Genomic DNA, 12927 nt, shown 5'->3' with positions numbered 1-12927 from the left:
CACATTTGAGCAGCATTAGTAAACTGTGTAAATATAAAGAAATGCCAAATCACATGCAGGTTTTTTCAGACTGGAGACCATAATCGTGTAATAATTTATTTTATTATGATATGAAACGTCCAGTTTTTCTCTCAATAATGTTTTTTAAAGTTTTGCAAGAATTTCATGATATTAAACTTTTTATTAGTTGTCAAGTGGTTTTAAAAGTAGGATGGCTCACTTTTTATAAGATGACTGAAAATTTTACTTGAATTCGTAGTTTATTCTTACTTTTGGAAACCTAATTGTTTTATAATTACTATTACTATTATTATTATTATTATTATTTCTGTTGTTTCTAGAAGTAGTCATTTTGATAATAGTCAACAGATAAAAATGTAACCACACACACATTGTTTGTCCACAGAATAATTACACATTATTAAATAAAAAGCGTCCCCACACGAACCTCTACATCCGCCAGCAGGACCTCAAATTTTTTTTTCTTTGTGCTCGTGCTTGTGTTCTATGCTTGTGCTCGTCATTCTCAAGCATAGAAATTTGGATATTGGCGTGTGCTCTTTTATATGGTAATGATATTAATTAGGGGGCGTTTACAAGGCGTTTACAAGGCTGCGCACAATTTCAAGATCATTTGCGATTTATAAACGTCAAATCTGGAAGAGAGGCGTACGCACGTGTTTTTGTGCGCACATTCGTTTTCTCTGAATCGCACTTATGCACTTTTGAGAAATGATCTTAGAACAAATTTAGGACGGTTTATACTCAAGCATAGAAATTCGGATATTGGCGTGTGCTCTTTTATATGGTAATGATATTAATTAGGGGGCGTTTACAAGGCGTTTACAAGGCTGCGCACAATTTCAAGATCATTTGCGATTTATAAACATCACATCTGGAAGAGAGGCGTACGCACGTGTTTTTGTGCGCACATTCGTTTTCTCTGAATCGCACTTATGCACTTTTGAGAAATGATCTTAGAACAAATTTAGGACGGTTTATACGCAACGTTTTATAAATGAGGCCCCTGGTCTTTGATAATGTTCTCAAAAATGTTAGCACAAAAACATTATTTATACATCGTTCATGGAATGTTTTTCTTCTAAAACATTTTAGTTAGACATTTGTCTAACATTTTTAAAATGTTACTACTTATTCAGGACATTTAACGTTCCCATAATGTTTGCAAACTGATAGAATGAAAAGTTCGCTCAACATTTTATAAGCAAGAAAACGTTTTAAAAACGTAATATTTTGAATGTTTAGAGACATGACATTTTGAAACTTAATGGAAACATTAGAATAACGTTCCTAGAACACATCTTTGTTTGCTGGGTAAAAGCTAAACTCCCAGTGCCGTTCTAGAGTGTGGTTGAAATGCTCAGGTTCGCCCATGTTTGCCTTGCGTATCTTTCTATAGGCTCGTGCTCAGAGCTATTGTTCTTTGACTCAGGTGTTGGTTGCAGACGCAGGGTCTGAAGTTCACTGTGTGACTGTGTCAGCCTGAGAAACATTAGCAAATCATCCTGCTTTCCTCTACAGACTCATCAGATGACTCAGTTGCTAAATATTATGGTTTGCCATGAAGGTCTTTTATTGGCTGGGGCCATTCATTCATTTGGTTGTGTTTATGTTGTGTTTATAGTCAACCTGATAGGTGTATTATAGTACAGACAGCCCAAGATTTCTTTAGTAGGTAATTACAGGAGTGAGTCAGATGATGATCACTGCAGAAGGTTGAAGGAAATGTGAGTAAAAGAGGAATCATCAAGGTTTCTATGGAATTGGGATGTCATCAGACATGTTTGTGTTACTCATGGACGACTGGTTTGAACTGATTTATTCAGGTGTAACGTCATGGTTGTAGTTTAACTACACATTAAAACACTCCACATAAATATGTTCCAGTTCACCTCTTTAATATAATAGTAAACTTCATCTATAAAGCAGTTGTTCAAAGTCCTATTCTGCCATGGGCAAAATAATTGAAGATAGCAGTTAACAGTGTTATTTAATAATATTCGGGACAGCTTTTTTTATATTTTCAGTTTAAATAATTTTTTCGAAATTTTGTTATGTTTTTGCCTAAGTTTTTAAATAAATAATTTAGCTTTATTTAGGATTTAGTCATGTTTATGTGCTTTTGTCATTTTTATTTCATTTAAAAAAAATCTTTTTTTTTAGCTTTTGTTAATTGTATTACTTCAACAGTTAGTTGCCAAGGCACTGCTCATTTTAAAAGCTTTTAGTTATGTTTTATTTCATTTCAGCTTTATTTATTTATTTTTGAAATAAATCTGTGACATTTCAACATTTATTTTTAATAGGTTTAGTTAACAACAACAGCACTTGCAATTATACGCAATTATAAATACTGACCTGTTTAAACTAAATGCTGAATTGAAATTGGTGTTTTAGGTCTTTACAGTACACTCTAAAAAATGCTGGGTTAAATACAACCCAGCACTGGGTAAAATATGGACAAAACCAGCGATTGGGTTGTTTTGACCCAGCGGTTGGGTTACTGCACATAAGGTTAGGTTAAACATTCAACACAACTGCAGTTTGAAACACAACCCAATTGCTGGGTTTGTCCATATTTTACCCAGCGCTGGGTTGTATGTAACCCAGCATTTTTTAGAGTGTAAGAGAACTTTTCCACATAAACCCAATAAAATAAATCCACTTCAGCCTTTTCATTAAAATAAATAAATGTAATAAAACGGATGTTTTTATAGGTGATGTGATAAAGTAAATAATATAAATACTATACATTTGAAAAAAAAGAGGGCAACTGATGGCCTGCTGGGTTAAACATTCAACACAACTGTAGTTTGAAACACAACCCAATTGCTGGGTTTGTACATATTTTACCCAGCGCTGGGTTGTATGTAACCCAGCATTTTTTAGAGTGTAAGAGAACTTTTCCACATAAACCCAATAAAATAAATCCACTTCAGCCTTTTCATTAAAATAAATAAATGTAATAAAACGGATGTTTTTATAGGTGATGTGATAAAGTAAATAATATAAATACTATACATTTGAAAAAAAAGAGGGCAACTGATGGCCTGCTCCAATAATCTGTTTTACTGTAGAATCATTGAATGACACGCACTCTATATTTGTGTATGTGCGTGAATTGTCTCAGGCTCATGTTCTCACAGTTTGTGGTTCTCTGTGTTTCAGAGGCTCCTCAGGACTGGTCTGATCACGGCATCTGGTGGGAGAAGAAGAGCTGCTGGCTGCTGAAGACTCACTGGACTCTGGATAAGTATGGAGTCCAGGCGGACGCTGACCTGCGCTACACTCCCCAACACAAACCCCTCTGCATCCAGCTGCCCAACATGAAGACCGTCAGGCTCCCTGTTAGCTTCTCTTGTGTGGTCTTTAAAGCCGTGGCTGAGATCTGCAAAGCACTCAGTGAGGAAAATATTTGTTACCTTATACATTTTTATTAATATAATATTTTTGTAACATGAAAGTATTGTAATTATGTAAAGCATATAAATGTAATACAGATTTGTCATTTTGTGCAATTTAGATACATCTCCTATAGTCATTATAAGTAAACATTTATCATTTTTTTCCCACTAATATTTTTAATACATAAATTTGTGATCACATATTCATTTAATATTTAATACATAAGTTTTTAATGTTAAAATGGTTAGAATATTTTGTGAATTTTTTTTAAATATACAGTATTTATGGATTCATAATTTTTTTTATTACCAATTAGTTTGTTTTTACGTGTGAAAAAATGCAATGAAATTTTCCATGATTTCTTTCTGCACATGAATCTTTACTAAACTGTGTATGTTTTCTGTCTCTGTTGACAGACATCAGAAGATCAGAAGAACTTTCTTTACTGAAACCACCAGATGATCCAAAGAAGAAAAAGAAAAAAGACAAGGGCACAGAATCAGCTTTTGATGACATATTAAACATGGACATGGCAGGAGGTATTTATTGCTGTTTTTGTGGTTTTTTTATTACAATGAAAAACTTATATGAAGTTTCATTATAGCCAATAAACAAACAAAAAAATATATCCATTCGTATAAATGTACATTCTTACACTTTTTACCATGCATTGTTTTCTTTCAAAAATAAAAAAAACTAATATATAAATACCAACTAAATAAAAAAAAAACAGCATAAGTAAATGAAGTTCACTTTAAATTTCAGACTAGAAAAAGTCACATAAGCATTCTATGAAACATTTCATTATAACCAATAAACAAACAAAAAAATATATCCATTCGTATAAATGTACATTCTTACACTTTTTACCATGCATTGTTTTCTTTCAAAAATAAAAAAAACTAATATATAAATACCAACTAAATAAAAAAAAAAACAGCATAAGTAAATGAAGTTCACTTTAAATTTCAGACTAGAAAAAGTCACATAAGCATTATGCATTTAGGCTTCCGGATAGAAATCTTATAATAAAATAAAATTGAATAGAACATTTTATGAATGAATATTACATGTTTTGTACATATTTTAAACACTTCATATACCGTATTGGCCCGAATATAAGACGACCCTGATTATAAGATGATCCAGATGTACCTTTTGGAAAAAGGCTTTTTAAAAACCAAATCTTGTTTTTTCTCAGTAAAACACATTTTGTCTTCAATTATTTTCATATTGCATATTTTTCCTATTTTCATTTTTTTCAAAATTTTCATTTTCAGTTTTGAAAGTATGGTAAAAACTGGTCAAATGTACCAACAATCACATTTCAAAAATATACACTTTTTGATATACCATTAAAAAAAAAAAAACAGGTAGCCCATCTGAATTAGGACATTTAGGCTATCCATCTAATAGTAGCCTACCAAACTCTTATTAACAGTAGAAGTAGAGTTTGGTCCCATCAGGCTAACGTGACCGTCACGACTCATGCAGCTGTAAGGTTTTCTTTTTCTTTTGTATTTCCTCGCGATCTTTACAACACGCATTACATTACGTATTTCATGGCACACTGGTTTTATGCGTATTTGGCGCCGCCTATTGTTGTGGGTGTATTATTGACATGTCAAAGTCTAGACCCCGAATATAAGACGACCGCGTTTTTTCAGATGTATTTCCAAGAAAAAAACATTGTCTTATATTCGGGACAATACGGTAATATAAGGTTTTTTTTTTTTATTTAAGAAATTATTGTACAACAACTGTGTTCGGATAAACATTTAAGTCTTAAACAATAATTGACAAGTTTACATTCATGCTTTGTACAGGAGCCCGCCTACCAAACTCTTATTAACAGTAGAAGTAGAGTTTGGTCCCATCAGGCTAACGTGACCGTCACGACTCATGCAGCTGTAAGGTTTTCTTTTTCTTTTGTATTTCCTCGCGATCTTTACAACACGCATTACATTACGTATTTCATGGCTCGTTTTATGCGTATTTGGCGCCGCCTATTGTTGTGGGTGTATTATTGACATGTCAAAGTCTAGACCCCGAATATAAGACGACCGCGTTTTTTCAGATGTATTTCCAAGAAAAAAACATTCTTATATTCGGGACAATACGGTAATATATGTTTTTTTTTTTTATTTAAGAAAATATTGTACAACAGCTGTGTTCGGATAAACATTTAAGTCTTAAACAATAATTGACAAGTTTACATTCATGCTTTGTACAGGAGCCCTGGGTCTGTACAGTAAAACTATGACGCCGACCTATGACCCGGACAGCGGGTCGCCTGCATCTTCCACCAGTCTGTGGTTCGGAGAGAATCCTCTGATGGCCTGCCAACCCAACCTTCCACCAGAGGAACTGGCCAAACTCTTCAAGCCTCTTACCCTGGAGGATAAAGCAGCCATTAATGCTGGGTAAGAAAGGACAGACAAAATTAGACAACCATTCAAAATTTGGGATCGGCAAGAGTTTTTCAAAAGAAGTCTCTTATGCTCACCAAAGCTGCCTTTATTTGACCACAAAAATACAGTACATATTAAATGCATATTATTTAAACAAATGTGCCTGTGGCTCAGTGGTAGTGCAAAAGGTCGTGGGTTCGATTCCCAGGGAACACACATACTGGGAAAAAATGTATAGCCTGAATGCACTGTAAGTCGTCTGCTAAATGCATAAATTAAATTAATTAAATAAAACATTTAAATAACAGCATAAATTATTTTAATATAAATTTATTCCTGTGATGCAAAGCTGAATTTTCAGCATCATTCAGTGTCACCTTCAGAAATATGCTGATTTGCTGCTCAAGAAAGAACAACATTTATTTGAAATAGAAATCTTGCGTAACATTATAAATGTCACTTTCCATTAATGCTGGGTAAGAAAGGACAGATAAAATTAGACAACCATTCAAAATTTGGGATCGGCAAGAGTTTTTCAAAAGAAGTCTCTTATGCTCACCAAAGCTGCCTTTATTTGACCACAAAAATACAGTACATATTAAATGCATATTATTTAAACAATATGCACTGTAAGTCGTCTGCTAAATGCATAAATTAAATTAATTAAATAAAACATTTAAATAACAGCATAAATTATTTTAATATAAATTTATTCCTGTGATGCAAAGCTGAATTTTCAGCATCATTCAGTGTCACCTTCAGAAATATGCTGATTTGCTGCTCAAGAAAGAACAACATTTATTTGAAATAGAAATCTTGCGTAACATTATAAATGTCACTTTTGGTCAATGTAATACATCTTTGCGGAATTAAAGTATTCATTTCTTTCCACTTTTGAATTGTAGCATATGATTGTTTTAATAGATCTTGTATTCATATTTCAGATTCTAACACTGGTAGATTTGTTTGTAAAATCTGATTGGACATTCATTCGAAGCCATTACAGTAGCCACACACCTGTGACCAGTTACACTATTTGTATTGTTACACCTCTGATTGTTACATTGTTGACATAGTTGCAGAGCTAACAGACTGTGTTACTATTTTTAAATGTACACTCAGAAAAAAGGTACAAAACAGTCACTGGGGAGGTGTCCTTTCAAAAGGTAACTAATATGTACACTTTAGGCACTAATACATTCTTTTAAGGTACTAATATGTACCTTTTAGGGGTAAATAAGGTACAAAGATGTACCTTTTAGCTTTTGTACTTTAGGGTACTGACTTTTTTTTTTTTTGAGTATATACAATATTTAATTTATTAAAGAAGTGTTTTAGCATGTTGCTATTTCTACTGTTTTATACAAGCTATATTTCACCTCATTCCCAAAAATATCCATTTGCTATGGTAAAATCACTGTAGCACACGGCATTTGGTGGTCTATTGGTTATATATATTTCTGTTTTTATGCATCAGTTGCGTTTGTGTACTTTAACTGAGACATTGCTCTGCAGGTGGCTGGATTCCTCTCGCTCGCTGATGGAACAGGGAATTCAGGAAAACGACAGACTCCTGCTGCGATTCAAGTACCACAGCTTCTTCGACCTCAACCCAAAGGTGAGAAATTAACTATTCCTACATACCACGTTATATGTTTGTAAACGACAACATTAGATGTAGGGATGTAACGATTACTGGTTTGACGATAAATCATGATAAAATTCCCCACAGTTAGTATTACCGTTTCATCTTTTAATTATCATTAAAACCGTATTAGATTACCGCGATTTGAACAACTCGCGATAAATAAATAATGTCCAGCATAAAGCACAGTTTTAAGTAACAGTCTCACGTGCGCACAGCAGCAGAGTAGTTTCGTTTTAAGTGAAAACAGGGTGGAAAAGCTGGGAGGTTTTAAAAAAGTGCTAAGGGAATTATACAAATGAAAATATGAATTAATTAATTATATGACTGTCTTCAGAAACAATTCGATGGCATTTTGTTTTCATCTTCGCTCCATGTAACACCTAAAGGAATCGCAATACTGCTTTGTCCATGGAGTTTACGGGAAACGGCTCTAATTCAGCTTTTCCATAAGCGCCACCTGCTGTCAGAGAGTGGATTTACAGAGACTTATATTTACATTCAGCCTGTGTGCAGTTCAGTTTTTTCATGCCCTGCTGTAAATTTTGAACGGTTGATGAACAAGCTTATGTGAATTCTACACATTTAAACAATTCAGATAAGTTATCTAGAATTATTTATGGAGCCGATAAAATATATATAATCATTTATGAATCAATTATCATTTTGACATCTTTTCTTTGTTTAAATGCTGAAATGTGTAGTTAAATGCTGAAATGTATTTGAACATTTACATTAGATATTTCAACATGCTATCAGTCAAGTTGTCATTTAAAATCCGAACATCATTGATAATGTTATTGTTTTAGTGATTATGCAAACAAAAAGTCATTTTATTTATAGTCAGTTACTTTTTTAACATCTCCAGCACATTTTAACAATACCATGATAATACTGATAACCGGGATCATTTTGGTCACTATAATCGTGATAAGAAATTTTCATACCGTTACATCCCTAATTAGATGGCCCTGATCTGTCTAAATTAGTATGGCTTTTTTTTCTTCTCATAGTATGATGCTGTGAGAATCACGCAGTTGTATGAACAGGCCAGATGGGCGATACTGCTGGAGGAGATTGACTGCACTGAAGAAGAGATGCTCATGTTTGCATCCCTGCAGGTACAGAATGCCTGTTCACAACATAAACTGAACTTATTCCTTGATTTTCTGTTCATCAGTTTAATTCAGAGCTCCAGAAAGCAAGAAAGGTATTCAGACAGTCATTGGCTCCAGTGTTATTTTGAGATACTATTAGGGCTGGGCGATATAGCTAAAAAATGTATCAATGATATAATGTTTCATATCGTTCGGTATCGATAATTATTGACATTTTTTATAACCTTTTTTAAAACAAAAAGCAATAGAAAAAAATATTTAAATTTAACCACTATATTGATAATTAACACAATTTATTGAGACAAACAACAAATATTTTTTGTTTTAACAATCAAACACAATAAAAATTAAACAAATATCTAATTTCTAATGTTTTATATGCAGATTAAATAGGCCTTTATTGTATGTCTAATTGTCTCCCGAGGGCACAATGAGCAAAATAATGCAGCGCATTTAGCAAGTAACTCTATAAAAATGTGCATTACGTCTAAATGAACTCATAAAAATCAAATATAATTTTGTAAATTGCATAAACAATTATGAACAAAACAGCATCATGTGTTTATGCATTGCTTAATCCAAAGAGCCGAAGCGCCATTCACACAGACTGCATTTAAAAACATGAGACGCGGTGAAAAGGAATAAACCTCCACAAATTTGTGACGTGTTTTCTAAAAGTTTAAACTGTTTTAACTTTGCATGGCTTTCAATACATCTCTTGTGAGACGCGAGTGCAGCAGTTATTTGTCCGTCTAAAAAATGCACTGAATATGCGTTCTGTGTGAATGGCATGGTTTCGGTTTTAACCTAATCAAGATCTTCTCCACATTGAGCTTCTATAGTTCTCTAATATTTTGAATGAATAACGCAGCAGTGGCGCATCTCGTGGGCTAGACTAACAAAACATTCAAATGCAACAACGTCACTTACATGATCATCACCGTATCTCACGAGCCACTGATGACGCTCCCTGATGCACACCTAACATTCAAATGCAAATGTTTATTTTAAATTCGACTAATATTCATTCTTTATTCACAATCTCCTCATCACAGGCAGGCACAGCACTCATTTCAACATGTGTTTGTGTGTGCTGTCTGCGTCACTCATAGCACGTGCCTATATCGTGCGTTATATTGAACATTTTTTTCTATCGATATCGAAGAAGGTATACCGTCACTAAATACCGATACCGTTTTATCGCCCAGGCCTACTACTATCGTTTTTATTTAATATTTTGAACTGTTTTTTAAAATATTTTCTGTTTTGATTTTAGTTAAAATTTTAGTAATTTTGTTTGGTCATTAATAGTTTTTTTGCTCAGTTTTAGTTACTTAAGTACATCAAGTTAACTAAATGAAAATGAGAAATGTTGCCTTGGCAGCTAGCTGAATTAAAGTATTTTTTTATAATATTTGCTTTAATTTATAGATGCATTTATGGTTTCATTTTTAGTTAACTGTAACCCTGATTAGCTCATCTTACAGGTATGTGTCATAGTATTTGGTTGCATTACATAGCATAGATGGTGCTGAATTATAGTCAATTCTTTAGTGCCGTACTTTCTCACCTGAAGCTATGAGATAAATTACTTTGAGGACAAAGGATGTGACATTCCACAGCTAACACAAGATAGCATTCAATTACACATTGAGGTAATGTATAGGTGAGCATGGCACTAATAAACCAAACCAAACCGAGCGAGCGTGTGTTTCTGCAGATCTAGAACAAATCCATGAAAGAGCAGACCGAGTATTTCACAAACTACCTCTCAGATGACTATGCCGCTATGCATTGCACAGATATTTTAGGGATTTTTTTCCCACCTGTTTTCCACATTATTTGCTGCTGAATCATTAATTAAAAGTCTCAAGCAGTGTTAATGTAATTGCACTGAAAACCACAATGGATGAGAGTTGTGAGGTTAGCATATAAGAAAGTTTGTAACCTACTTGATTAGTTATTTAATGAGCACCTTGGTAATTATCCACTAAAACCCAATTTATTTTTTACCCATATATTAAAATTGAAAGGTGAAATGTGTCATTTGTCATTGACTAACCAAATGAGAGCTGTTTTATTGTAACACATCTAAATTGGCATTTCAGATGTAAAATACTTGTATCTTTTCTAGTATCACATCTGTAAATTGACCTTATCAACGGAGCCACTGACCAATTCCAACGAACCAGATATTGATGAAGTCGAGGCTGCGCTCTCAAACTTAGAATTCACCCTGGAAGGACGAAACGCTGATAAGATCCTGGTGATTTTATGACATTATGATTAGATTTTTTTCATGAAGATGCCTGCTTTACAATGGTACTTACATTAAATCGATATCCAGCCTGCTTTTGGGATGCATCAGCTGTTTTGACAGATGATTGTGCACTAATTTCAAAAGTAACAACTAGATGTAGAGACTGATTTTAGATTACTCTGCAGCATCCAGTTTATTACATCGAGAATCAATCTGGCTGAAATTTAAGCCAAGTTTAGAAACTATTGTTGAAAGGTTTGCGGTCAGTAAGATTACTACAGTAAGAAATTACTACTTTTATTCATCAGACATTTCTATTTCAAATAAATGCTGTTTTTTAAACTTTTAATTCATCAAATAATAAAAAAGTATCAGATTTCCACAAAAATATTAAGCAGCACATATTAGAATCATGTGACACTGAAGACTGGAGTAATGATGCTGAAAATTCAGCCTTGCATCACAGGAATAAATTACATTTTTAAAATACATATATATATATATATATAGAAAACAGTTCTGTTAAATTGTAATAATATTTCACAATAATACTGTTTGTACTGTATTTTTGATCAAATCGATGCAGCCTTGGAGACCGCAAACTTTTGAATTAACTTTTTTTGAGTATTAACTTTTTCTTAACTTTCTCAGGAAGATATCACCGACATCCCAAAGCTGGAAGATACACTTAAATTGTTTAGGTAAGTTTAAGATTATTAAAATTGCTCAAGAAAAATAAATAATTTTTTTTTTAATTATGTTACAGATTTGTCTTTTTTCTTTTAAAATGATGCAAATTGTTAATGAATAATCTGTTGAAACGTAGCTTATAAACTATTTAAAAATAATACAAAATAGTCCTCAAATAAGCTAAAAAAAAGTTTATTTGAGAAAAATGTTGTGTAAAAAGGCATGTTATTCAAAACACTCAGACAATCATGGTTAATAAAAAAAATAGCTGAAAGCATTCAAAGTTCAACAGAGGCAACCCTTACTGCAAAGTATTGTCATGATATGACTATGATACAGATGATAATACCATGTTAATTTGATGCACATACTGAATGATAGCATAAGCTATAGTTCCATGTACAAAACAGTACCTTTTGCAACTTTTTTGTCCGTCATGTTCAGTGACATTTGTCTAGTCAATAGTCTAAATAAATCCAATCACTTTCATTATGAGGTCCAATTTTGACTTTCATAATTTTTCATAATTCGTAATCATGCACTGACAATTTATTATACTTAAAATATATTTAACAGCTGTTTTATTTATGTTTTTAAAAACAATATAGCAGTTCGTTTGAAGTATCATCACTACTTTTATCGTTTTTATAGTTCGCTTTTATTTTTACATTTTCTGTTTCCTTTCAATTTTACTTAGTTATTTTGTAGTGTTTTTGTCAATTTTATTAGTTTTTTTTAAATATGTCAGTATAGTTTTTATTAATTTATTTAATAAAATTGCTGTTTTATTTGTTAAAGTCTATGCATTGTAGCACTTAAATGTAAATTAAATGAAAATAAGAAGTAACGAAAAGTACTTCATGGTTTTAGTTTTAGTTCACTATAGTAACCCTGCTACGTAGTCACACGTGCCGAATATGATTTTTAAATTATAAATCATACATAAATTTACCCTTTAGTTTTTAATAATAGGACCAAATGGGATACAACTGTATTGTACATACATAATGTACGTGTAATACTTGCACTTTTATGTTGGAAGTATTCATATTTTAGTAAGGATAAGGTCTTATCATAATTATTTTACCCTTATAAATGAAGTACAGAGGCAGCCTACAGAAATGACATCACGTGATAATGCCATGCTATAATCATTGTACATGTCCATGGTCGTAGTTGTTATTAGTATAAACTTAATGTGAAGTTAATTCACTTCAATAAAGAAGAGTATACATTAAACCAAGCGGCAACCTCCCGCTCTCTCTCGTGAAGCCAACACGGAAGTGACTTAAACTGTAATTCATCAACTGGCCGCTAGAGGCTGGCTGCAAAAGGAAGTCAATCCCATAGACTCCCCATGTTAAAATGCCTAACTTT

At 32.7% G+C, this 12927-nt stretch overlaps 1 protein-coding gene across 2 annotated transcripts in view; it reads left to right on the top strand.

Annotated features, from left to right (window-relative positions):
* The window catches only part of LOC107600120 (fermitin family homolog 1-like), a 23371-nt gene extending 11806 nt beyond the window's left edge, over positions 1–11565 (top strand). For both annotated transcript variants that reach the window (XM_016291913.1, XM_016291912.1), the window contains 7 exons: positions 3190–3423; positions 3843–3965; positions 5660–5849; positions 7353–7455; positions 8496–8603; positions 10735–10866; positions 11512–11565. In XM_016291913.1, the coding sequence (XP_016147399.1) occupies positions 3190–3423; positions 3843–3965; positions 5660–5849; positions 7353–7455; positions 8496–8603; positions 10735–10866; positions 11512–11565 (944 nt within the window). The remainder of the gene's footprint in view (positions 1–3189; positions 3424–3842; positions 3966–5659; positions 5850–7352; positions 7456–8495; positions 8604–10734; positions 10867–11511) is intronic.
* Positions 11566–12927: the final 1362 nt, after the last annotated feature.

The sequence above is a fragment of the Sinocyclocheilus grahami genome, unplaced genomic scaffold (assembly GCF_001515645.1).
Source record: "Sinocyclocheilus grahami isolate Dianchi unplaced genomic scaffold, SAMN03320097.WGS_v1.1 scaffold277.1, whole genome shotgun sequence".
Taxonomy (NCBI): Eukaryota; Metazoa; Chordata; class Actinopteri; order Cypriniformes; family Cyprinidae; genus Sinocyclocheilus; species Sinocyclocheilus grahami.
The sequence above is the reverse complement of the archived record's forward strand: the minus strand, read 5'-3'. Positions and strand labels throughout refer to the sequence as shown.